The 25,844-nt window shown below is 52.1% G+C and overlaps 1 protein-coding gene across 4 annotated transcripts in view; it reads left to right on the forward strand.

Annotated features, from left to right (window-relative positions):
* The window catches only part of Tbc1d8 (TBC1 domain family member 8), an 83,231-nt gene that overhangs the window by 8,700 nt on the left and 48,687 nt on the right, over nucleotides 1-25,844 (forward strand). For all 4 annotated transcript variants that reach the window (XM_013154325.3, XM_013154322.3, XM_005004459.4 and 1 more), the window contains exon 2: nucleotides 25,718-25,828. In XM_013154325.3, coding sequence (XP_013009779.1) covers nucleotides 25,718-25,828 — 111 coding nt within the window. The remainder of the gene's footprint in view (nucleotides 1-25,717; nucleotides 25,829-25,844) is intronic.

Genomic DNA, 25,844 nt, shown 5'->3' on the forward strand with positions numbered 1-25,844 from the left:
AGAAATAGTGGCAGAGAGGCCACAATGAATGGAACAGAAAGAGAAATGAAGAAGACAAACTGACAACAAATGACAGAAAAAGAGCTCAACAGAAATGAGGCAGAGAAGATTGGATGGTAGGAACAGCTATTTTGGAGAAAACAAGACATCATAATAGCTAGTGCTGATTTAGTATCATCTTGTTTTGAAGTCCCATCAAGCTTAAGCTGCGACCTTTTATTCTTCTGTCTCCATCGGTCTTAACAGGTTGTATCTTACTGGATTTTATTATATGTGATATTATAAGCAAAAATTTTTATAGACAAGGTGATTATACAGAAACCATTGTTCATTTTCTGTTAGTTGGCTCTAAATACCCTGTAATAATGTCATTCTCTTGAATGGTTTTACATTGTCTGGATATGTTTGGTGCTACAGTATACGAAGTTGTACTGAAAGATTTCAAGGAAAGAGACACTATGGTAACTACTTTTATATCAGGATATCTTGTGGTGAAACACTATTTTGCTTAAATGGTTATGTTTTGACCTGTGCTGTTTTGTTGTTATGCCCTCTTTTTTATCTCAATCTCCTTTTTATTATCTACTTTTTCATTTTTATCCTTTTAATTAAGGGAAAAATAAATAAAAAATAGCAGGATACATTACAGTAACCTACTTTGAGTTCCTGTTAACTTGATTTGAAACTCTGTATTGCCCTCACCATCTTGTTTTTCCCCTATTCTGCTTAGCTTGATAGTACCAAGTTCGAAAGTATAGGCAACAGCTGTGAAGACAATAAGATTCATTATGACGCCCATTCTGGTTGACTATATCTTCTTTTAAAGTCCTGTAATGTCTCCAATGTTTTGGTTTTATTCTTTACTGTTTTGTTCAATTTTATTGTAACTGATGATATAGGCAATTCTTCTTAAGATAGCAAGAGGCAGTATGGTAGCTATTGTTGATCACCTTGTATTTTGTTTTTACATTATCTATTATGTCCATCCTTTTGATTTGACTGACTCTGTTCTGATATGTCGCATTTGGTTTTACTCTTCAAAAAAAGTAATAAGAACTGTGGGAGTAATAAAACCCAAAATGTGTAATTGTCATTGTACAAAAGAAAAGAAAAGAAAGTGCTCTAAAGGTTATAACTGCATATATGTTTAAGTGTATAAGATAGATAACCATATTAACCATATTACTGAGTTTTGTTGGATCATTGAACAAAACTGTTTGCACTCTCACTGTTTGAAAGTCCACTTTATATGCTTTAATTTTGTAACTTGAATAACTATTTCTAAGATAAGAATATGTAATCTATTAACTAGTGATTTCTTACTGTTTATTTTTTAAATTTTGTATTACTTGTACCGTTTTTCTGTTTTTTTTCTTTTTCTCCTTAAATAAAATTAAAAAAAAAAAAGAATTCATTAAGAACTAGAATTCCATTTGATGCAGCAGCGCCCCTTTTAGGTATCTTCCCCATGAGAGTTAATGGCATCGCAACACAGGGATCTGTGCATACCCATGTGTACAGCAGCACAATTCATAACAGCTGGGTCTCGGAACCAGCTTGCATGTCCATCAAGAGATGAACGGGGAAAGAAAATGCATTTACACACGGCAGAGTACTGGTCTGCCTTGAATAAGGATGGACTTGAGTTATTCTTAGGTAAATGGGTGCAGCTCAGGACCATAATATTAAACAACTTCAAAACCAGGTGCACAAGCTTAAATGTCACGTGATTTTTCTTACATGAAATGCCAGAAGTAAGAATAAAGAGTAAAATAGAAGAAAGATGGTAGGAACAGGGAGGTAGATCTTTTGCAGGAGGGAAGGGGATCACAGGTGACAGGGTGGGAGGGGAAGGAGGCGGGAAAAGAGTTGGGGGCAGCTCCTGTGATGGACATGGCCATTCTCGGCTGCACAGGGCTCCCTGGAAAGGGCTCCGGAAGCGTGGGTCCCGGACGCTGGCACGCACTGAGCCTGCGACTGTCTGGCATATTCAGGTTGGGTGCTTTCCCCGGGTCTCAAGCTGTTTTCACAGACGCGTCTCAGAGCTCAGGGGCTTCTGTTCCTGCCTAGGAGGAAGTCAGTTTAGAGGCACGGATTCAGTCTGTGGTCTGTCTTCCATCCTCAGCCTTGGGATGTGACTTAAATCACAACCCTGGCCTGCTGGGGTCTCTGCCTTTTTGTCCTTGTTGCTTTGTTTTTTTAAGACAGAGTCTCATTTCCTTGACCTGGCTTTGAACTCACTGTGTAGCCCGGGCTGATTTCATCTGTGCTGATCCTCCTGCCTCAGCCTCCTGTGTGCTGGGCATATAAGGAAGCATCCCCGGGCTTGCCTCAGTGTCTTAGACTGAGGACAGTATGACCTGTGCCTGGGGCAGGTGCAGGGTGCAGGAGACACTCACAGAGACGCTGATGCCGTGAGGTGTACCCAGGACCTGGCACCTTAGCTGTGACCTCAGTATGTGCAGGAGACAGCCTTGCTGACCTGGGGCACAGCTCACAGGAGAACGGTTGCCTAAGGGCTTTCCGAAAAAAGTCCTCAGGAGGGGAGAGAACCTGTGCAAAGGCCCCAAGGCTACACTTGGATAAGTGTGAGACATCTGCGAATTGCAGAGAAGACCAGGAAATGGGAGTGGGGCTGAGGAGTGGCGGGTCAGGAGGAAATCCCAGTGTGTCTTCCCTGTGGCCAAGGGCAAAGGGGAGGCAGGGACTGAGGAGGTGTTCATTTGGCAGAGTTTTGTTGGGTATGCTGGTGCACGACTGTAATCCTGACACTTAGGAGGCTGAGGCCGGAGGGTTACCTTGAGTGTGAGGCTAGCCTGGGCTACATAGCGAGACCCTGTCTCAAAAAGATAAAAGCACAAACAAAAGTAAAAAATAAACATACTCTTTGTCAGGAGACAGAGGCTTTGCGGCAGGCTGGAGTTCTAAGTGCTGGGCACTCGGGTGAGGCAGGACGGGAGGAGGCCTTCGGTAAGGACAGAGTCCCCGTCACTGCCTTGGGGATTTTGCTGGGGAACAAAGTTTACTTGTAGATGAGGTGCAGAGAACCTTGGTGTCTTCCTGTGACATGAGAAGGGCCATCCATTGTTTGGTGTCTGTCCCCAATTCCTGGTATGCAGCTTCTGAAACTCCCTAACTTCCCAAGCGCATGGCGCAGGGCTTGCAAGGTGGGGAGCATCTCTTGCTATGACACTGGCCATCAGCCCTTCTCCCTGACCTGGCACTCCTTGGTGTGTTCCCGAGACAGCAGTCTTTTTTTCCAATGAGGATGTCCCCCTGGGCTGCTGGCTGCCACTGGTCACCAGAGAGACCAGCCTGGCTCAGCGGCATGGGACCATCAGCCCCTTTTTTGTCTCTGAGACCCAATACCTGACACCTACAAAGAGTGGAGGTTTGTTTATTTATTTACTGTTTTAAAATTTCTGGTCTTTTTGAGATAGGGTCTTGCTGTGCGGTCAGGCTGGCCTTTAGCTCACTTTGTAGCCCAGGCTGGTCTCGAACTTGCAGCAATCCTGCCTCAGCCTCTCCAATGCTGGGATTACAGGTGTGCACCAGCACACCAAACTATGAGAGGTTTCTTTTGAGTCCTTGGCTGGCTGGCTGGCTCCAGGTAGGACAGCAGGACAGAGGCAGGCAGGAAGGAGAGACAAAGGGAGCAGCCTGGGAGCCCACACCCCCAGCGACCTCCCTCTTGTGTCCAGACCCCGCCTCCTACCAGCAGGGCCCTCTGAGCCCCAGTAATCCAGTCACCTTCCAAAAGCCTAAAAGCGGTTGGGCGTGGTGATGCACACCTGTAATCCCAGCAATGAGGCTCTTGGGGACACCTGGGTGGAAAGATGACTAGGACTTTGGGTTCAGTTACTGCTGGGTTGGCATCCAGAGTCCTGAGCGTCTCCAGGCTGCCAGTCAGAGGATCAGAGGGTTCCCCAATGCTGACCGGGTCCACGTGGCTGGGAAGTGGGACAGAGCATGGGTTCAGAACCCTGGAGACCTCGGCCCATGCTCTCCTCTGTTTCCCGGTGCCCTTGTCAGACCCTGGACAGGACACGGCTGCTGGGGGTGGGGGCAGGCAGTGCTGCGGGCAGTGCCCTCTTCAGTCAGGGGCAGCTTCCTAGGACCCCTCGCTGGCCTCAGCAGGGCTTCGGGAGGTGGAGCTCCGAGGCCTTCAGCCTCTCCTGGGGAAGCCATTGGTGCCAGTGTCCCCCGGGGGGATGCCCCAGGGACACTGATCCTCAGTGCAGAAATGTGACTTAGTCTCTTCTCCCAGCGACAGTGTCATCCCTTCCCAGAAGTGAACCAGAGTCAGCGTCCTTCTGTGAATGCCCTGAGCAGCTCTCTGTTCCCAGCTCTGTCTGACAGGGCCTTAAATCACACGGGGTCCCAGGGCTGGGATGCAGGGTAGTGTTCCTGTGGACGCGGAGTGGCGTTCGGGAGCCAGGGCATGGGAGAGATTTCTGACCGCCTCTGGGGCCATGTGAGCGGCAGAAGCATTCAGGGACCTGTAAGCAGCAGCTCCCTGCAGAGCCAGCGTGTGGGCACTAGTGTCACCTGCCAGAGGGGTGCATGTGGAAAGGAGCTGGGGGGTTTGCTGCTGTAATTAAAGAGAAACCTAAGTCCTAACCCAGGCCCTAAAACTACACAGCCATTGCCAGGGGAGGCTGAGTCAGGAGGATGGAAATGGGTTCGAGGCCAGCCTGGGCTACAGAGCAAGCCCTTGTCTCAAAAAACAAAAATGAACAACTGAATTCACCCCTTGTCAAAGATCAGGTCACTGCAGGAAATGAGTTGGAGGGAAGGGTTGGGCTGGATCTTGCAAATACAGCATCCCAAAGCGGTGTGTGTGCGCGTGTGTGTGCATGTGTGTGTTCTATATGCACAACTGTGGGTTTTGATTTTCTTGGTGGCTTCCGTTACATACTTTATGGTGAGGGTTAGAGTTTTGAGATAATCAGAGTGGATGTGGTCTGTCTCAAGGTCCTGGGGCTGCCTGTTTGTGTGGGATTCAGTTGCTAAATCACTACAAGGAATAAAAACTATACGAGGGGAAAACAGCTCTAGAAGCCAGCTGGCCCTGGCTCTTGGAATTAGGTCCTGCTATGAGGGGCCCCGGAGGTGAGGGAGCCCCAGCTGTATTAATTACCTCTGGGCATTCTGGCCAAGCATGCTGACCAATTTGAAAAGGTGTTTGCTGCTGTTTGTTTGAGATAGGGTCTTGCCATGTAGTTTACTCTGGCCTTGAACTTGCAGCGGACCTCCTGCCTCAGCCTCCTGAGGGCTGAGATTAGAGATGTGTGCGGTACTGTGGTACTGCGTCCCTCTACAATTTGGTTCCACAAGACCTGTGAGGCCTTTGTGGCAGCAAGATGAAGAGCACTCGAGGCCTCGCCTGGGCAGCAGGAGGAGAGGCCGCCCCACACTTTGGGTGTCACATGAGGGATTTTGGCTGGGTGAAGCCGTGCTGATTTTCACTGGGAGCCTGGGCTGATTTCCGCTGCAGAAGGGCCTGTGTGAGCTAGTGCTTTTGCCTCCTCCAGCCTTTCGTTGATCTTCATGTCTCCACCAGTGAAACATTTCCACTGGAGACAAGGTGGAGAACCCTCAGGAGGACCCGAGGTTCTTATTGTGGGACCTCAGTTCACTGACCAAACTGCCAGAGCTGAGCATTTGGTACAAAAACAGAGTTAAGGTAGAGTGTGTGTGTATATATATATATTGGTTGTTTCACGTACAGTCTCCCTCTAGTCCAGGCTGGCCTCAAACTTGTGGGGTGATCCTCCTGCCTCTGCCTCCGGAATGCGAGTGCTGGGATCACAGGCCTGTGTCACTCCGCCTAGCTGTGGCTTCCTGCTATGCCCCTGTGTCCTGGCAGGACTTGTGTTTGGGACTGAGCTGTGCTCTGGGGCTGTCCTGAGGCAAGCTAGTCCAGGGGCCCACCTGGTGCCCCAGTGAAGAGAATGTCCTCAGGCTGCACAGTACTGCAGGGGACAGATGGGCCCTCACAGGAGGGCGGGTGGTTTGCCTTGAGGTCCATCTGGCTATGCTGGAATCTCCTGGGCCAAGAGCTCTGCTGCAGATCGATAACCGAGTCCTCCTGGAGGATCTGTCCCTAAGGAAGCGGGTGCTCAGCATGCACTTTGCTGCAGGCCTGGGACCTGGGATCTGACACCCAGAGTTGGCTTCTGGGAGCAACATTTTCTGAGCTACCTTAGCGCAATCAGCACGCATGTGCGTTTAAAAACTCGAGGTCAAACCCTGGCACACAGCTGTAACCCCAGAACTCTGGAGGCTGAGGCAGGAGGATTGCAAGTTGGAGCCTCACCTGGGCAACTTAGCAAGATCTTATTAAAAAAAAAAACATTTAGAAGGACCGGGCCTGAGACTCCGTGTGCCCTGAGTGCTGGGACTGCAGGCGTGTGCTGCCGCTCTGCCATGGGTAGTTCAGATACTGAGGTTTCTCCCAGGATCCATGCGCCCGGGCCTCTCGAGGGCTCCTGCTTGAGGCTGACTGTTGGCTGGTGGAGACCATCTGGTGGGGGGCGGGGGGACAGCTGTTCCGTCCGTCCTGGGGCAGCGTGGAATGTGCCCTGGCTGGGAAATCAGCATGGGATGAGGAGATGGTGGAGCCGACACCCTGTGGGAGTTGACAGCCGCCTGGCCATCTGTGGGTGACACATTCCTCTGAGGCACAGGGCTGCAGTGACAGTGGAGACCTGCTGATTCCCTTGAGGTGAGAGAAACAGACTTGCGCACACTGTAAGAAAACACAGGCCAGGCATGGCAGTGCGCACCTGTGATCCCCATCCTGGGAAGGCTGAGACGGGAGGGTTTCAGAAAGAAAAAGTAAAGGTGTGGAAGTCACAGGCATCTGACAGTCCTGGCATCACTGTCACATCCCAGCTATCATAACCTTACCCACAACAGAGACAGACAGACAGACGTCCTGTCAGTTGTAACCTGATCGCAGTGACTCCTGAGGTCTGAGGGCCGGCTGGGGCCTGCGGTGTGGACAGCCAGCCGCCTTCCGAGGGAGCCCGCAGCGCAGGCCTGCTTCGGGGAACGCCCAGAAAGAGCCCCATGGGACTCTGTCTCCCTGGGCGATCACAGCCTCACCCCGTGGCAGCACTGAGCTCTGACCTGGAGGGACACAGCCTGTTTCATGGCACGATACTGGGGTGACAGTTTTGAGCTTGCTGGGGGCTTTGTGGCCAGTGTCTGTGGCACCAGCCCAGGATTCGGGGAAGACCCCAAACCTCCGCTGGCCACAGCCCGCCACCTGCTGAACTGCTTCAGTGCCGGCAGGGGCTGTAGTCCCTGGTGAACCTCTGCGGGGCCCAGAGATGTTGTTTCCTTCGGTTATGTTTCCTTCCAGGCAGGAAGTCTGATGTTACGGCAGCAGTGCAGAGTTAGGCACAGGACGCCTGTTGGTGGGGTGCATGTCCAGTTTGCCGGGCGCACAGGAGGGACTGAGCGGAGCTCTCTGGGCACCCACCCTGCCTGCTGGGTAGCTGAATGGGTCCCTGGTTCTCCCTCAAAGCCCCTTGGACCTCGGGATTGTGAGACTGGGGAGGAGCGGCAGGGTGGGGGTGGGGGGGACAGGACACCTCAGAAGTAGTGACAGCCTGCGGGCAGGACTGGCCCCAGCTCCAGCTGTTCTCCCCTTGGTTTCTTTCTCCTGAGACCAGCTGCCTCTTTACCAGATGCGATGATGCAGTGTGCTGACTTCCAGACCCTCTGGACACTGCCTCTCCCTGTTTTCCGTTAGTTAACTAATGAGCTAAATAAGTTATTTGAGACAGGGTCTCACTGTGTAGCCCAGGCTGGCCTCATGCTCGAGGCAATCCTCCTGCCTCAGCTTCCCAAGTGTGAATATGAGGATCACAGGTGGGCACCACTATGCCCAGCACAAGATGTGCATTTTAACTAAAGAGCATTCTATTAAAAACTAATAGAAAAAGCTGTACTTGTTTTTTGTTTGTTTGAGATAGAGTCTCTATGTAGTTCAGGCTGGCTGAGAGCTTACTTTGTAGCCCAGGTGGTCTCAAATTTGCAATGATCCTCCTGCCTCAGCCTCTCAAGTGCTGGGATCACAGGCGTGTGCTACCGCACCTGACAAAAAGCTGTAAATTTGAGTAAGAAGTTAACTCAAAGGGAAAAATTTTATAAGAAATAATAATTTAATCAAAACCGCGGGGTGGGGGTGGGGATCCGGAGCCTGGGTTATGGATCAAGGTCCTATCTCAAAAAAAAAAAAAAAAAAAGAAGAAGAACAACAACAAAACCAGTGACATTGGAAGTGCCTGTCTACTCTAACTGGGGCATTTTTTAGTCAACAAAACCCAAGTTAAACTGAACAGAGCCGCCTTCAGGAAGGTGACTGCTGGGAGATGAGACTGGTTCCTCTCTGCTAACTCTAGAACTGGGTTTGGAACCTAGCTGTGAGAGCAGAGGCTCCTTGGGGTCCTGAATGGGGCTCTGCCCACCCCGAGCCTGCCCACATCAGGGTACAGTGACTTAAGGGTGGAACATGTGCCTGAATGTCATGTATGCCTGTATCAGGGTTCTGGGAGCCCTCTGAGGAGGGGACCAGGCTGTGCCTCGAGAGGGGCCCGGGCAGAGTCGGGATGAGGGCAGCAGGGGGGGCGGTGAGCTCAGGAGGGTGCCAGATGGCTCCATAGGGCACGGCTGGGTGGGCACAGTTATTTCACAGGCACCTGCAGAGAAAGGTAAAAGACATCTTGCTGTCACCTGAAGGAAATTAGCAGTATTTTTTAAAATAACAACACCAGTGAAACAAAGTCCTCCCCTCGTAGAATGTGAAGGTTGCTTTAGTGATCCAGGACGGGGATCTCAAGTGTGTACCACAGGTCCTGGATAGGTCAGCCTGGGCGGGCATCTTTGTAAAGCAACAGGTTTAAAATAGGAGAGGTGATCACAAAGCACATGGAATGTTTAAATTAAAAACCTGTAGTACTGAAAGACTCGGCCCCCTCAGAAGCCCCCTCAGTCAAGCGCACTGAGCCCCGTGCTCTGGCCACTTTCTGCAGCAGTTCTGCAAGTCTTCCTCTGTGAGGGTCTTTGCAGGGTGTGATCCAAATGAGGGGCGCTGCTGCCTGGCGCTGCCCGGCAGGAAGGCAGCCAGATAACAGCTCACGCTGGGTCCTCCTCCACCTCACTCACCGGGTTAGATACCGCGAGACGTGGCTCTTCCCCACGTCAGCATGGCCAGGAAAGGCTGATGTTTTGCATCTGTCAGGGCACAGAGGCAGTTGTGATGACAGCCAAAGACACAGAAAAGGGACTCGAGAGCTGCCAGACAGGGGCCGGCACCCACTGGGGCTCGGTGTGCGCACCAGGCGGGGGACTCCAGGGGATTCCTGCCGTGTGTGTTTTATTTAGACACTGCAGGTTTTCATCTCCCCTGGCACTCCATAGCGTCTTCACCATCTTCCCAGGGGGGCGGATTTTGCAGTCCTGGTGGCACTGTGTAGATGAGGTGCTGGCGCCTCTGAGCTCTGCCTTTGAGGCTGCAGGCTCCCGGGTGGGGCCCGTGCTAGTTGCTTTTCTCCCTGGAGTCTTTCCACCTCCTTACCCTGGCCAAGATGAGACCTCCTACTACCTGTGCACGTGGGGCCCTGCAGTGGGCATCAGTTTGTCTCTGGGGTGGCCTTCCTGGGCCCTAGGCGTGGGCATAGCCTCTCCACTGCAGCTTCCAGGCCTCCTCTGCTCTTGGCTCCTGTTGTGTGGTGGCCCGACAGCCTGCCAGAGGCAACTGGCTTGAAGGGCACTGGTTTCCCATTTAAAAATAACCCAGCAGCTGTGGGTTCAAGGCCCGGGTCACGAGGATGGGCACCCAGCTTACACCGCACTCGCAGAGACTGTGCGCCCAAGGTCCAGCCTGGTGCTGACTTCATTCAGACGCAGCAGAGGGGACCAGGGAGACGGAGGCCCTTGCCAGCAAGGTAAGGGGACCCCATCCCCTCCCAAGCAGGGTTCTCCAGGGACCTGCTCTGGCCCTGGAGGGCTGAGTGTTCCGAGAAGTTTAGGCGACAGTGTGGATTGCAGGCTCTCCGTGTCACCCATTGGAGCGTGTGCCTCAGTTGCACTCCCCACAGTTGTTCTGTTTGTAGCTGCTGCTGCCCTCTCTACCTCCAGAGCCTTCTCATCTTTCCTCGTTTTGGCTTGTGGTTTTCTGAGACAGGCTCTCACTATGTAGCCCCGGCTGGCTTTGAACTCCCAGAGATTCTACTGCCTTAGCCTCCCAAGTGCCAGGATTACAGGCGTGTGCCACCACCATGCCTGGGTTAGAACTTTCTCACCCTACACCAAAGCTCTGCACCTACTGAATAACTCCACACGCCCCAGCTTCAGCCCCTGCCACCACCATGCCACTTACGGTCTCTATGATTGTGACTTCCAAGCCTTTCCTGGCAGGGGGCTAGTTCAGTATTTGTCTTTTTGTGTCTGGTTTATTTCACTTAGTGTAAAGTTTTCAAGATTCTGAGGAGCCCAGTGTAGTGGTGTATGCCTGGGATCCTAGCACTCAAGAAGCTGAGGCAGGAGGATTACTACAGGGTCAAGACCAACCTGGGCTACATAGTGAGTTCAAAGCCAGCCAGGACTACATAGTGAGACCCTGTCTCAAACAAAACAAAACAAAACACACACACGCGCGCGCACACACACACACGTGCGCACGCACACACACACACACACACGTGCGCACGCACACACACACACACACACACACACACACACACACACACGACTGTCAAGGAATATTCTTGAAGGCTGAATAGTATTACATTGTAGTCACAGATGGCCTTATCTACCAAGCTTCTCCTGAGTTGGTGAATGATGCTGCTTTGCACATGGGTGTGCAAGGATGGCTGAGTCTCCCAGTTCTTTGCAGTGTGCCCAGAAGTGCAGCTGCTGTTTTGGGTGCTCATTCTGTGTTCAGCTCTGGGAGGACCCTGACCTCTGCATCTGATTCTGGCACCTCTTAACTGCTGTGGACTGAACTCTGCATCCCAGCTGCAGCCCCCAGTCCAGGGTCCCTGGCTTCTGAGAGCCTCATTTCTCTTCCCATTCAGGGTGAAGGGAGAATCGAAAGCCTCAGGTTTGTTTAGAGGGCACTGCTCTTCATCCAAAAAAAAAGACGAAGAATCATACTTTGACTTGGATTCTTTCAAGCTTGCTGTTGAGCCTTCTGTTTGGATTTTGTGTACTGTTTTCTGTTTGTATGTTTTTTTGAGACAGTGTCTTGCTCTGTAGCTGGGCTGATCTTGAATTTGGTGATCCTCCTGCTTTAGCCTCCCGAGTACACTATACCCAACTTGGATTTCATATAGTTTTGTTTTTTGTAACTAGGATGAGGGTAGAATGCTGAAAAGTAATCTGACTTTGGAGGATTTTTCAAACATTTTCTCCATTTCATCTGCATTTCAGTGTTGGGAAGAGAATAGGGCTGCCAGGAGGTAGGAAAGGAGACAGTCTGTTCCTATCGCCGGGGACCTTGGACCTTGGCTTCCTCTTCAGTGAAACTGAGCTACTAATAAGTAACTAATAAGAGTGGTATCAGTAAACTGATCTGAAATCCCTGGTGGTGCTTATTCTGCTGTTCCTTGTTTGTTACAGAGTAGCTGAAGCTCTGTGTGTGTGTGTGTGTGTGTGTGTGTGTGTGTGTGTGTGTGAGATAGTTTGTTGTACAGCCCGTGTGGATACTTTCTTCCTCAGCTTCCTTTTTTCAGTTTTTTTGGAGACAGAGTCTGGCTATGTAGCTCAGGCTGATCTCCAGGGGGGAGTCCTCCTGCCTTGGCCTCCCAAGTGCTGGGATCACAAGTGTGAACCACCATGCCTGATCAGGCTCAGCTTCTGGAGGGAGAAGTAGCAGTTTGGGAAGGACCTGGCGGAGCCCGTGCCCAGTGCCCACGTTGGCAGTTACTGGCCCTGCCCTGCTCTGCCAGGAGGGCGGATCTCCTGTCCTCCTCACTCCTCTGGAAGCTGGGTTCCAGGCCAGGCTGCTGCTGTCTAACACGCTTTCCTGAAGACTACATTCTGCCCCACTTTTTGCTTGTGGCTGATCCTGTGGGGGGTGCACCCAGAGGTAGAAAACCCTGAAATGGGCTGCCTGACCTAGCAAGCTTTTCCCAGCTTGGCGCCCAGCCTGCGGTATTGGGACACCTTTGGGAGCCCCGTCCCCAACCTCCATTCCTGCAGGAGACAGAAGGCAGAAGGCCTGTGTCTGACTTTTGGTGACTCGGACATGGAGTGAAGCTGTCTTGTCTCACCCACCTGCTCAGAAAGTGACCCCTTCTGCACTGACCTTGTGTATCTTTTTTTTTCTTTTGAGACAGGGTCTCGCCATGTAGTTCACACTGGCCTTGAAATGGCTGTGATCCTCCTGCCTCAGCCTCCCGAGTCCTGGGATTTGCCTTGTGTGTCTTTATTATTTCGCTGTCAACCTTCCTTTCCTCCAAGAAGGAAAGCCAGCCTAGAAAGCTTTCTTCTTCCAGTCTTATTTATAAAAGGAAAACACCCATTGCTGGCTAGCACCCATCGCAACGCCACACCTTGCACCTTTCACACCGCGATACTCCCCTTTGCTTTATATCCCTTGGTGCCACTCTCCTGAGCCACTGTGGGACCCCAGCTTGCAAGGCCAGCGTTTTGTAAGCCACCAGCAACAGAGCCCATATCTTTTCCCTCCATAAGGCGACAGTCAGCAGCGCCTACCCCGAAGCGTGTAGACGTGCGCGTGCGCAGTGGACAGCCATCTCGGCTTCTCTTTGGCACGATCTGGCAGAGCCAGCATTAAACCCTTGGTGGATGATGGAGGAGCTAAGGGCTGCGTACCTCCAACTGAGTGTGTTTAATGTAAATGTGTATTTAATGAATACTGGCTACTCTGCCTGACCAGCAGTGGGGGGAGTGACCGTTATTAAAATAATTCATTGAAATTTTCCTTAAGCCTCCGGGCGGCGTCTCACCCATCAACTTCCACACCTCCACCCGGTGCAAGCTGGTTCATGCTATTGTTAGGTATAAAAAGACAGGAAATGTTGCTTAACATATGTTATTTCTGATCTTGTGGGCTTGTGGCTTTGGGGTTGCTTTTTTGCAAAAGGATCCCAGGAAGTAAGACTCCAAGGCCGACCCAGAATGTTTTTTGGAACAGAAGGAAGGATTTTAGATATAAGTGGCATTTCTAGCAGATCACTCAGGCTCTGCTGTGCTTTGTAGAAATAAACCTTGTGGAAGGAGGCTTTGTGCCTCCCTTTTGGGTGCCTGCATGTGAGTGTGTGAATATTTCTATATTACACATTTTCTCAAATTCTTGGCTTTGCAAGCATTGCAGCACTCTGTCCGAATGGCACTGGTAGTCCTGCAAAATGCCAGGTCCTCTCCAGTGTCTTCTCTTGAGACCCCCGGTGAAGCCGGGGCCAGAAATGCAGAGCCGGTGCTCAGAATCCAGCTGTGGCCCTGGTGCCCAGGGCTGCTGTCCCCCCAGCCCGTGCTTGTCGGCGGGACTGATGCTGGCCAGAAGAGTGGTCAGAAGCTGTCCAAGGGTAGGGAGGACCGGTGCATTTGTCTTCAGAGACCTCATTTTCTAAACAGGCGTAAGAATACCTCCTGCTCGGAGGAAACTGATTTGCACAGGCACATTAGGGACCTTAGTGATCGTAGCTTTACCAGGAGACACACTTAGTTACTGACGCAGTGTGCTCCCCCACCCTTGAGAAGGCGGGGCCCAGGTCTCGTGGGGGAGTCTCGGCTTCCTGTCCTCAGAAGTGGGGAGTCCTGCTGGCCTCAGAGGCTGCGGCAGAGGTGCTGCCCGCTTGGCCCCTTTGCCACTCTCTGGCTGTAGTGCTTTTACCCCACAACTTCCCAAGCAGTGAGTGAGAACTCCTGGGAGCTGGTACGAGAGCGGGGGTTAGAGCCTCAAAACCAGAAGGGGGAAAGGTCTTGAAGGCGTCTTGTCCCCAACGTCAGGCTTGGACCACCTTAATGTGCTTGGGAACAGCCTCCTGTTCCTTCTATTGGCAGAGGGTTTACTGCGACCTTGGCCAGATCGCTCTGCTCCTTCAGCTGCTTATGCAGGGATTAACTTGGTTTCCCCTCAGACTCGGGGATAGAAATGTGGTCCTTTGTCTCTCAGCCTGCAGAGAAGCCCGAGGGGACGACATGCATAGCGAGGATAAAGACACTAAGACACACTTAAAAAGTTACGGGCAGCCAAGGGGTCCTGAGCTCCATCCAGGTGAGGATGCACGGAACAAAGGCCCTGATCCCCACGGCCTCCCCCAGAATTTGCTATCTTGTGGAGAAGGGAGTGGCTTGAGGATGAGTGACAGTGAGGATGGCAGGAATTACATGAGCTAGGTGAGCTGCGCTGACTCGGTGGAGAGCAGGCACCTCTGCGGTGTGCAGGGAGGAGGGTATTCAGAAAGACCAGGCTGCAGAACTCGACTGGGGCAGCATTTGAATGGTTTTAGGAGGCTGTTGCCTGTGTTTCTGATGTGTGAATGTTTGTGCCCTGGGAATTCATAGCCTCTTATCTCATGGCTGGAGCCCAGCTGGCATTCCTGGAGCTATATGGCTCTGCCATCCCGCTGTGCTCAACTTTTTATAGGTAACACGTTGTGAGGAAACAGGAAGCTATCGGCTGGCCTCAAGGATAACGTGTCAGTACCTTAGCCAGCCTTACTTGCATTACTAGGAGCCAATTGAAGCGAGAAGGAAATAGCATAACCCACTCTGTACATACCAATACACCAGACGGGGTTGGGTTTAACGCTGAAGCAATTGTTCTGCATTCAAGGGGAGCCGCCTGGGTCGTCTGCGCAGTGCAGGAATGACTTTCAGGAACACCGAACCCTTTCCCACGGAGCCCAGCAGCCACCGAGTGCTCTCAGCACACAGCTCAAGGTGCTCCAGTTACAGGTGGTGAAAATCCTTTGCCCACTGTGTGTGAGGGAGGAAGAGACTTTGAAGACCCTTCCGCTGCTGGGATCACCATGAATCCAGGGCCTCCCTCTTCCTGCTGTCCCTGGCTGCCTGTGACCCTGACACGAGTCCCAGGTGGAAAGGACGTATCCTCTTGCTCCTGGTACCTTTTGGAACTGGAACATCTGTCACATGTGGCAGGGGCTCTCCTTCTCCAGGCTGGACCTGCAGGTTGTCACTGAACCCGATGGCATCAATTCCAGTACCATCACCAGGGTGCTGTGCCATGTGCTCGGTGGTGGCTCTGTAGTCCCCAAGCAGCCAGGCTCACAGGTGTGTGCCTGGCCCTCCACTTATTTCCAGCCTGTAGCAACTGAAATGTTGAGTAGCCCCAGCGTTTACTTTGCGTAAGTAAAGTAATTTATGGCACTCCCTTACAGAGGGGGCTGGCCTGCCCTGGCAGCGAAATGTAACAAAATTGTTAATACGGTTTTATTTTAAGATTGTTTTCTGTCAGAATTTAGTTCTCTAAATTAGGAAATGAATGCAAGGCTGCTTTCTCACAGGCTCTCATGAGTAAATGCTAACTGGAAAATCAGAGCAGCCCAGAAGAAAGCAGAGCCCTTGGCAGTTCACCTCTCTGTGTCTGATGTTGGGGCTGCATCCTGGGAACTATGGGTGTGGTTGCACATCCTTCGCCTGGGGACAGTGGCCACCCAGCCCAGGGCTGCTTCTTGGGCTCCCTGAAGGGGAGACAAGTGGGACCCTGAGATGCCTTAGCTGCCAGTCCAAGCACTGCAGTAAAGGCTGCACTGGGGACATGTCTCTGGATGTCTTGCTTGCTGTGTGACCTGGTGCCAGCCATGCAGCCTCACCAAACCCGGCGTCTGTTAATGGCCACCTCTAGGGCAGGGTCATGGGTGAGTGACCTGGGCCGGGCCCGGCTACTGCGTGTGGTTTGTGTTGGTGGTGACAGGTGACCCTGAAGGGGTTTCTCTCTGATGCCCTCTTTGTCCGCAGGGGCGCTCCTGGCCAACGGGGCCAGCCTTGCTCTCAGGCAGTTCAGGGTCCTCCTGTTGTCACATGCATTTGGTGTTTCTGTGCCCGACTTTCTCGCAGGCCACGGAGAAGGACACAGACACAGAGACGACAATGCAGAAACCCTGCCGCGGGCCTTGTATGCCTGCAGGCAGGGGTGCGTGTGCATATGTGCATGTGAGTGCATACATGCCCTCTGAGGGCTTCCTTGCTTTTCCCAATGAATGAATCCCACCCAGTGCCAAGAGAAACCTGCGTTTGTTGATGGTGAGGCCACAGGGAGGCTTTTCCAGTGTGCGCTGCCGTGCATGGCCTGTCCCCTGGGATCCTGTGAGGGCCTTAGCAGCACTGTTTCTTTGGGGCGGGGGTGGGGGTGCACCTCTCCAGCACTGAGCACCTTGAGGGTGACAGCCAGGGCCCATGGCAAATAAACTGGGTCCCACTCCTCCCACAGAGTTGGAGGCTGCTGCAGGCTTTCCTACATGGGAAGCTGTGAACAGTCAGATCGCAGCCTCTGAATTCCCAGGAGAAATCTGGCCATCCTGGGCTGCCCCTGAGCCTGCGGAAGGAAATCGGCCCTGCTTAGTCAGCCACCTCCGCTCTGCCCCATTAAATTTTAATTTTATTTGATTTTCCCCCTAATCACTGGCTCCAGTTTGCTTTTTCGTCATGTGTTCTCTGCCTGCAGATGTGGGCAGAAGTTCGTTCTGGGGGCAGAGGGCAGATTTCCCAAAGACAGGGTAGGTGAGCACTGTCCCCACAGTCAGGACTTGCAGAGACAGGGTACACAGTTGCTTGTCCTCCTTGCTTGGCCCTAGCCCTTGTCATGACCTGCACGGGCTGAGCCCTGTCCCTGACCTGGAAACCCAGGGACCACGGCAGCTTCTGTGGCTTGTGGCTGTGTCTGGCGTGCTTTGCAGACCAGGCTTTGCTAAAGTCGCCTTCCTGGAGGTCCACCTTTACTTCCTTATTGGCTTCCTTCTTCATTTTCTCCTTTCTAGAATCGATGCATAAGGCCCCTGTGTGGGACCACACACAAGTCTCCTCAGCATGCACAGCTGGTGTCTGCAGAGACTTATGTGTCCGATGCTTTTGTTTTCTCAAAACAAAGCAACCTTACTCCATGGGAGACGTTTGGCAGCGCGGGCCAAGCCGTGTGGCTTCTGCCCAGCTTGTAGTGTGAGCTGCTGCTGTGTTGTAGGCCCCTGAAAGAGTGACAGATGGCAGCTTCAGGCAGTCAGGTGTCAAGATGGGACTGGGCACAGGCCTCCAGCTTCTTAGCATATGGAGACCGTGCCCTTCCCTGTCCTTTGAATGGGTCTCATTCAAAGCATTCGTTAAACAAAGATTTACTTAGGGCGCCCAGCATGGAGGGCCTCCCAGCCCCTCCACAAGTGCTTATACCTCTGTAGGTTGTAAACATTTAGTTGCAGCAAATCAGAAGTAATCTGATGCCTGAAAACACGATTATCAAAGACAGAGAGTCAGGAGGAAGCATGGGCTTTGTGACAAGGAACACAGGCCAGGCCACGCAGCCAGTCGTGCTAGCCCTGTGGTGGCACCTGCTTGGGGTCAGGTCTGCCTGGCATTGGCACCCTCCTCATGCCTGGCCGGCGGTGCTGGTCGAGAAGATGTGCATTTTACAGACTGCTTGGGTGCCACTGTCCAGAAATGCAGGTTGCCTGCTCGGTCTGACGGAACTGGTGTGGTCTGGCTGCTTTTTCAGCTCTGTTGCCGGTGCCAGAGCCGGAGCCTGAACCTGAACCCTGCCTCTCACTTCCAGCCGAGCCATGGAGATGTCTTTCTCAGTGACCCCCAGGGCGCGCGTATTGATTTCCACCTGGTGAAGGACGCGCCCTTGCCGTATTTATTTTTCTGATCATCGAATCCTCCTAGCTGGGCTTCCTGCTTCCTGCCTCTAATTACGTGTGGGGCCCTGAGCCAGCGGGGCTGGTGGGGTGGGGCCAAGAGGGGGACGGCTGCCATGCCTCTGATTACACTGGGCTGCACCCCATCTGTGGATCTGTGTACCCGTGAGCCCCAGCCTTGCCGAACAAGTTCTGCAGCCTTTCTGGGCCGTCCAGCAGGAAATGAGGACTCTTTGTGTTTCGTGTTCTATCTTGTGCGTGTGTTTCAGTTTCCAGTCTCCAGGGGTATTCTGTGTGGGCATGGAGCGGCCTAATAGTTTGAGTTTTCCTTTTATATATTTTCCAAATTTTCTACAATTCAATGAATTTATAATCTAGAAATCACTTTTAGGAGGGCAGACTGAAACTCAGTACACTTTTCCTTTGGTAAGCATTTTGGAAAAGATCCTTCGTAACGGGGGCTCTGTGATTTGGGTTATGGGTAAATAAATACCCTTTGGGCCCCTGGGGGTTTCTAAAAATTGGATGTTGAAGCCAGGTGTGTTGACAAACTTCCCATAATTCCAGCACTCTGGTAGGCTGAGGCAGGAGGATTGTAAATTACAGTTCAGGCCAGGCAATTTACCATGACTCCATCTCAAAATGAAAATAAATATGAAAAGGCTAGAGATGTAGCCCAGTGTAAACCCTGGGTTCAATTTCTAGTACTGCACCAAAATGAATAAGTAAAATAAAGAGGTCAGAGTGGTCAATGACTCAGCCTCAAGCAGGATCGTGCCACACCGGTCACTGGGCTGTTACAGTGCTTGATTTGAGCAGGTGCTGCTCCAACATGTGGCAGAGCCAGAAATGTGTCATCAAGCCACCTTGGCTATTGAGGGACAGAAGCAGGCAAGAGAGCACGCTGTGTGCTGTTCTGTTGAACTAGAACTTGGGGTCCTGGTGGAGTTTGTGTTGTTGCAGTTTTAGGCGGCTGGGGGTTCGGGTCCCTAAGGGAGGCGGTTAGGGATTAGGAGGGGAGGCAGGAGGTGTCTGGAAGGAGCCCTAGTGAAGGGAAGGGTGTCATGGCATGAGGAGGAGTGGGGTGGCAGCACCAGGACCTTATGCTGCTGGTCCCTGGAGCAGCTGGCCCTCTTTCATGCCTTTGGAGTAGTGAAGGCCTTTCCAAGCCCAGAAAGAACTACACACAGTTGGGTGTGGTGGTGCCTGCTTATAATCCTGGCACTCCAGGAGGCTGAGACAGGAAGATTTCTGTAAATTGGAGACCAACCCGGGCTAAATAGTTCTAGGCCAGCCTGAACTACATGGGGAGACCCTGTCTCTAAATAAATAAGTAAGCTGCACACCATCCTGAGTGGCTCTGGGTTGGTGGCAGAAGTGAAGCAAGCACTTGTCTGTCCTGTGTCTCTGGCAGCTGGTGCTTCATCTGCAGGCTGTGTCATCTCAGAGCCCAGCCCCCCCCCACCCCTTTCTCTCTGTCTCTCTTTTGAGACAGTCTTGCTTTGTAGTCCAGGCTGGCCTTTAGCTATATAACCCATGCTGACCTCTAACTTGCTGAGATCTTCCTGCTTCAGCCTGCCAGTTGCTAGGGTTAGGGGCCGCCCCATCATGCCCAGTTTAAAGCCCAGCTCCTTGGCGAAGGCTCGGTTTTTCTTTCCACCTGTAAGTCCATGGCCTTGTGTTTTTATAGGTTTGAATGATCTCCTTATCATAGGGTCTTTAATAGCCCTGCAGGAGCACCTGATGCCTCCATACCCTCAGCTGGCTGAGCAGATGGCACAGGGTAGTGCCCCAGCCACACATGTCACTGAGACCCAGTGACCCCTGGGTGTGTGACCGGTGTCCCCAGGGTATTCCTCCGCAGGTTGCTTGTAGCTATGCATCTGGAGTGCTCTGCCTTGCGGAGGGGCTCCAGGCAGTAGTGGGGGCCCCAGCAAAGCACAGGCCGGGATGTGGGGTTATCATGTACACCTGTAATCTCAGCACTTGGGAGGCTGAGGCAGGAGGATTGTTGCAAATTCAAGACCAGCCTAGGTTACAAAGTGAGCTCAAGGCCAGCATGAACCACATAGTGAGACCCTATCTTAAAAAGACCAAAAAGAATGAAAGAAAGAAAGCCTAGTCAGTTAAACATGATGGTGACTGTGGTAACCAGGCGTGGGGATGTGCACCTGGAATCCCAGGACTTGGGAGGCTGAGGAAGGAGGGAAGTTTGAGGCTGCCTGGACCAGAAGGAGCAGGACCTTGTCTAAAAGAAACGAAGACTCTGAGCACGTTTACACTGTTTTCCACAGACAGCTTCACAATGCCAGGTCCACACTGCCTGTGTAAGTGCTGCTGTCACTCTCTTCATCCTGCAAGGCTGCAGTGCATTTCTTAGTGGTTTGCAGCTTGAGCGAAGCTCCCCAAACACCTGTGTCCTCTGACAGCAGAGGGATGGGGCAGGCAGGTGACCTCAGGCCAAGGCTGGCCAAGGCTGGCAGCCAGCCCTCCCTCAGCCCTTCTTGGTTTCCTGAGACAGCACAGGGCCATTGTGTGGATGTCACCTTTCTCAGATATCTGGGGTGTGAGCCAGCTCCCTGTCCTGTTCCTTTTTGTCTTTGTTGTTTTGAGATAGGGTCTTGCTTTGTAGTTTGACTGGTCTTGAACTCACTATGTAGCACAGACTGGCCTCTAACTTGCAGCGATCTTCCTGCCTCATCCTCCTGAGTACTGGGCTTACAGGTGAGCACCACCACGCTCAGCTCCCTGCCCTGTTCTTGGGGACCGAGGCAAGAGCCCGCCCTTGCTGTGCCCTTGCCATGCTGCTCTCTGGATGCCTGCTTGCAGTCACTGGTGGCAGTGATATGGGTTTGACAGGCTCCTCTGTCACCCATGATGGACACGTGATCGCCACGTCGTCCACTTGGTTAATAAGAGACAGCTCCTCAAGTGGCCATGACCGGACCCCATCTGATTCGGTCCCCACTCTGCAGCTTTGCCTGCTGCATGCCAGAAAAGGGCAGTGATCTGTGGGCCTTGAGAGGGACACAGGCTGATAGGGCCATGGACTTGGGGTGTGAAATGCCCAGGAACTGCTTTGGTTGCGTGGGTAATGGGTTTTACTTATGTGGTGGCCCCCTTGTGGGGAACGCAGATTCCCCAGCATCTCCTTCAGGCAGGCAGGAAGGACTTTGTGGGGACTTTAGTGGTTATTTGCCACTTCTCGTGAATTGAGATTTTTGCTTTTTGTTCCAGCTCTTTGTGTGCATGTATGAGTATGATGTGCGCAAGTGTTTGCCTGTGTGTGAAAATGGGACCCAAGGCCGTGCAGGGGCCAGGCGGGTGCTCTGTCACCAAGCCACTCATCCCAACCCCGTTTCTTCTTTTCTTTTGGTAGTGGGGATCGAACTCATGACCTCCCGCTTACCAGGCAGGCACCTGAGCCGTTGAGCTACACCCTAGCCCCCAGCCTTGCTTCTAGATGTGCTTTCCCCCTTCTTTTTCAAGCACAGCAGCAGCAGCCAAACCCGACAGCTGGACTTTCAGCGATGCCTACCCTGCAGTCCCCACATTGGGCGTGGCTCCTGCCAGGCAGGAGCTGTGCCCTGGGGCAGCACTGTGGACCAGGAGCCTGCCTAAGAGTCCTGGCACTTCCTCCCTGCCGGGTTGCCCCCAGACTGTGTCTGAGCCTGGAGCTGGCACGGAAGTTGCTTTCTCTGACGCGAGGAGAGCAGACATCGGATTTTCAGGCTGTCATTAAAATGCTTTCGGCCTGAGGCTCAAATGTTGCCATGTTTTAAGAACCTTAATACAGAGGCGGAGGCGCTATTTCTGGAGGGCGGAGGACTCCAGCGTGCTCCAGCACGTGGCTGTGTAGGAGCCCGACCCTGAGGTCAGGAAAACCTCCGGGTTACAGGCAGGCCCCTCTGGCCCCACGTGTCCCGGGCGGTGCCTGTCGTTTCGTCAGCCTGTACCATCCGAGGGCATCAAACCTTGCCAGACTGAGAGCGTGGCAGCCCCTTCTGGGCTCTAATTATAAACTGTGCCACTCGGCATCTTGCTCAGCCTGAGCTGTTACACTGAGAGCCTAAAAATAGGAGCGTGTGCTGGGGCCGGGAGGGAGGGGCTTCCTGTAGTGCCAGTCTCCGAGGGACAAGTGGGGGACCCCGCCGCACCTAGCAGCTGCGGCCTCAGTTGTCCTTGGGTACACGGTGAGGGGTTTGCCAGGAGTGGATTCCTGAGAGTAGGAGCCCAGCGCAGTGGCAGCAAAGGGATTGTGCCTGGGAGCTCGGGGGTGATTGGCCCAGCTGACACTTTGATCTGAGGGCCCAGTGACACTTCTGACCTGCAGAACCTTGAGGTCGTCAGTCCCTTTGGATTTCCTTAGTCTTTTTCTGGACCAGGGTCCCATTCGGGGTAATGCATGACATTTACATCCTGGCAGTGACGGTTTCTCAAGCTGTCCCTAGTTTGAGCACTTAGGCAGTTTTGGGGTCTCTGGGTTATGTATGGGGTGGCGGGCCCCTCAGCTGGCATTTGTCTTGCTTTCCTCAGGATGTTCTGGGGCTCATTGGTTTTTCTGGCTGGCCAAGAGGGAAAGTTCCAATCCCATCCCTGGCTGAGGCAGTGCACGGCAGGTTTTGCTTTCCATGTATTTGTGTGTATGTGTTTGTGTACATGCATGTGTATCTGTACATGCATGTGTGTGTGCACGTGTATGTGTGCGTGTGTGGTGCATGTTTACTTTCTGGCTGTACAAAATGCTCCAGGCTCACTTTATGTATTTACCGCTCCAGCCCTAGGAGGGACCTTTCCCCACGGGGCACTGATCGGCAGCTGAGACCAGACTCGGGGGCCTGTGTGCCTTTTGGACAGAGCCAGAGCACCATAGGCACAGGCCTTGACCCTTGCACGCATGCACACATAGCAGCATTTCTTCCTGTAGTTGTGTGAGGGTCGCAGTGCATCACCAGCCTGGGGGGACAGGGTGCCCCTTGCACACCTCGGGTACCTTGTGGCTGTCACCCTGCGCCTGCGAGCTGTGCCACATGGTCTCGGCCCAAGCCCACTGCAGCAACCCCTTGGCAGTGGGAAGCCCAGCTCTCGGGCCTGCCTCCCCTTTCTCAGGGTTCGCTTCCTGGGTAGTCAGTCAGACTTCTGCACCCTCACTCTGAGGGGTGCTGGCTCCGGGTGCATTTCTTTGCCCTTTTCCCCACAGACTGCAGTCACGGCCAGCATCACTGAGGTCTGCACCTCTCCCCAGCTGTTCGTGGTGCAGTGTTCACATGTTTGCTGTGTGGTTAGATCGCTGCATCAAATCTGGGGGGCCCAGGGCTTCCTCGGCTATTTTAAGATGTTTGCAGTCACAGAGGTTAACTCCACTTTAAAAGTTCTGGGGGTTTTAGCACATGCATGGTGACCAGTAACCACAGCTACCACATTGCTCGGTTTGTAGCATTTCAGGAAGGCCTTTCCCACTGTGTTATGCATTGAGATCCCCGGGTTTTTTGTTTGTTTGTTTTGAGACAGGCTGTCACTATGTAGTCCAGGCTGGCTGTGAACTCACTGTATAGCCCAGGCTGGCCTGCCTCAGCCCCTGGAGTGCTGGGGTTACAGGTGTGCACCACCACGCCCCGCTCATTTGTTCCTGTTTGTGATAGGTGTCAGGCCTGTGGTCTTAGTTGCTCACGATCGTCCAGGTCTGCACCATTCACCGAGGACAGTCGTTCTCCATGGCACTGTGCTGTATCAGTAGTCAAATGCCACTGCGTTTGTGTGGGGCCGTGTGCTCCCTCCCCCAAGGTGCGTAGTTGTTCTGTCATCACCGCCACACTGTTTTGATTCCTACCATAGCTTCGTGGTGACTTTAAATAATCTGGTGTGAGCTCTGCAAAGCTGTTCCAAAGCTGTTGCCTGCTCCTGGTGTGTACTTCTTCATCTAAACTTCAGAATTCATTGGTCAGTATTTACAGAAGAGCATGCTGGGAGTTTGGCTACACTGAATTGATAGACGAAACTGGAAGGAACTGATACCATTATAGGATTAGATCCTCCAGCTCGTGGACCCTCTTACACTTAGATCTGTGATTTCTTTCAACAGCTTTGTCATCGTCTGCGCATAGATCCTAAATTCATGCCCAGCAAAATTACCATTCCCTGGACCATTGGTGACTGACTGTCTCCTCCCCAGTTCCATTCACTCATTATTGGTACAGGGAACCGACGCTGTCTTACACCTGCAGCTTTGTGTCCTGCGGCTCTGCTCTTCTGCTTACGATTTCCTTAAGTGTTTCCTGATCCTTGGATATTTTCCTACAGGGACAAGCATGTCATCTGGGAAGAGTTTTATTTCTCCTTTCCCTATCTCTATGGCTTTTGTTTCCTCTTTTTGTCTTACTGTATTAGGTTGGGCTTTCAGTTTGACATTAACTAGGAATGATGTTGAAAACATACTCACTTTGCTCCTGATCTTAGTGGGGAACTGAGTTTCTCATTATTTAGTATGATATTAACCACAGATTCTTTTTTTTTTGTTTGTTTGAGTGGGTGTGAATGTTCTTTCAAGTTAAAGTTCTTGCTTCCTAGCTAGCTGAGTTTTCTGGAAATCATGAATGGGTGCTGCATTTTGTCAAGGTTTTTTGTGTGTAAATTGATACAGCCGTGAGTTGTCTTCAGCCTGTTGATGTGATGCATTTGAATATTTTTCTGAAGTCGAGCCATCCTTGCATGTTTGCAGTCAGCCCTGCTTGTTGGCTTGTGTATAATTTACCTTCTACTTTGTTGCATTTCTGCTTGGCAGTATTTGGTTGAGGATTTTGTTTTTGCAAGGAAAATACTGGTCTCTACTTTGCCTTGTGTCACTCTGATTTGCTGGCATCATTATGACACAACAGTCACACATCCTGCACAGAGCCTGACAGCAATTGTCTTTGACTCTTCACAGTGACAGTCTGGTGGAACCCTGATGTTAATACCAACTGAGTGTTGGGGTGCACATCTGTAGTCCCAGGATTCTGGGAGACTGAGGCAGGAGGAGCACAAATTTGAGCCCACCTGGGCCACTTAGATCTCAGAGTAAGAATTGCTGGGGATGTCACAGAGGCCCTTGACTCCATCCCTCATGCCACAGCCTATGCAGGTTTGGGCTCCTGGGGGACAGCGGCTGGCAGAAGTTTCTTACTCTCATGCTTATTCCTGCTCAGCCCTGGTGGAGAACCACCTGAACGATATCCTGCGGTTAGGGATTCCAGGACTCAGGAAGCAGATCCTGGATCTCTGGATTAAACCAAATGTCTTGATACTGGAGCGTGGGTTTACCCATGATCTCAGTTCTCTAAGCACTGAAAAAATATGATTGGCTTTCTTTCTTTTTTCCTTCCTTCCTTCCTTCCTTCCTTCCTTCCTTCCTTCCTTCCTTCCTTCGAGACAGGGTCTCACTCTGCATTCCAGCTGGCCTCACACTTGTGGCAATCCTCAGCTTCCCAGGTGCTGGGACTACAGGCTTGTGCCACCACACCCGGCTGTCCTCCTGCTGTTAGCCTGGCACTCCTGGGACAATGTGAGCACCCCAATAATGACAATAGTGGACTGTAACCTGAGTAGAAGCAGAAACGTAAATCCACAGTGGTTATAAATAAGGGAAGAGGGCCAGGGCCAGCTGGCAAGCCTGAGGCCATGAGTTCAATCCCTGGTATCAGAGAAAAAAGAGTGAAGAAATCAAATATTCAAGGAATGGTAAATGCACATATTTTCCCCACAGAATACTTGCTGATTACCAAAGGAAAAAGGATGGGGTGGGGCCTTGACTGGGTAGGGGACATCCAGTGGGGGAGGGGAGCACTCAGGTGCAGCCCTGGGCTCATGGTGGTCTCTTTTCTTACTCCAAGGTCGCCTGGTTGGTGCTCTGGATGCAGTGCTGGACTCCAATGCACGGGTCGCCCCATTTCGGATTCTACTGCAGGTCCCCGGGTCCCAGGTCTACTCCCCCATCGCCTGCGGTAAGTAGGGTGCAGG

Source organism: Cavia porcellus, unplaced genomic scaffold (genome assembly GCF_034190915.1).
Source record: "Cavia porcellus strain 051 isolate PalLab524CR breed Dunkin Hartley unplaced genomic scaffold, mCavPor4.1 scaffold_18, whole genome shotgun sequence".
Lineage (NCBI taxonomy): Eukaryota > Metazoa > Chordata > Mammalia > Rodentia > Caviidae > Cavia > Cavia porcellus.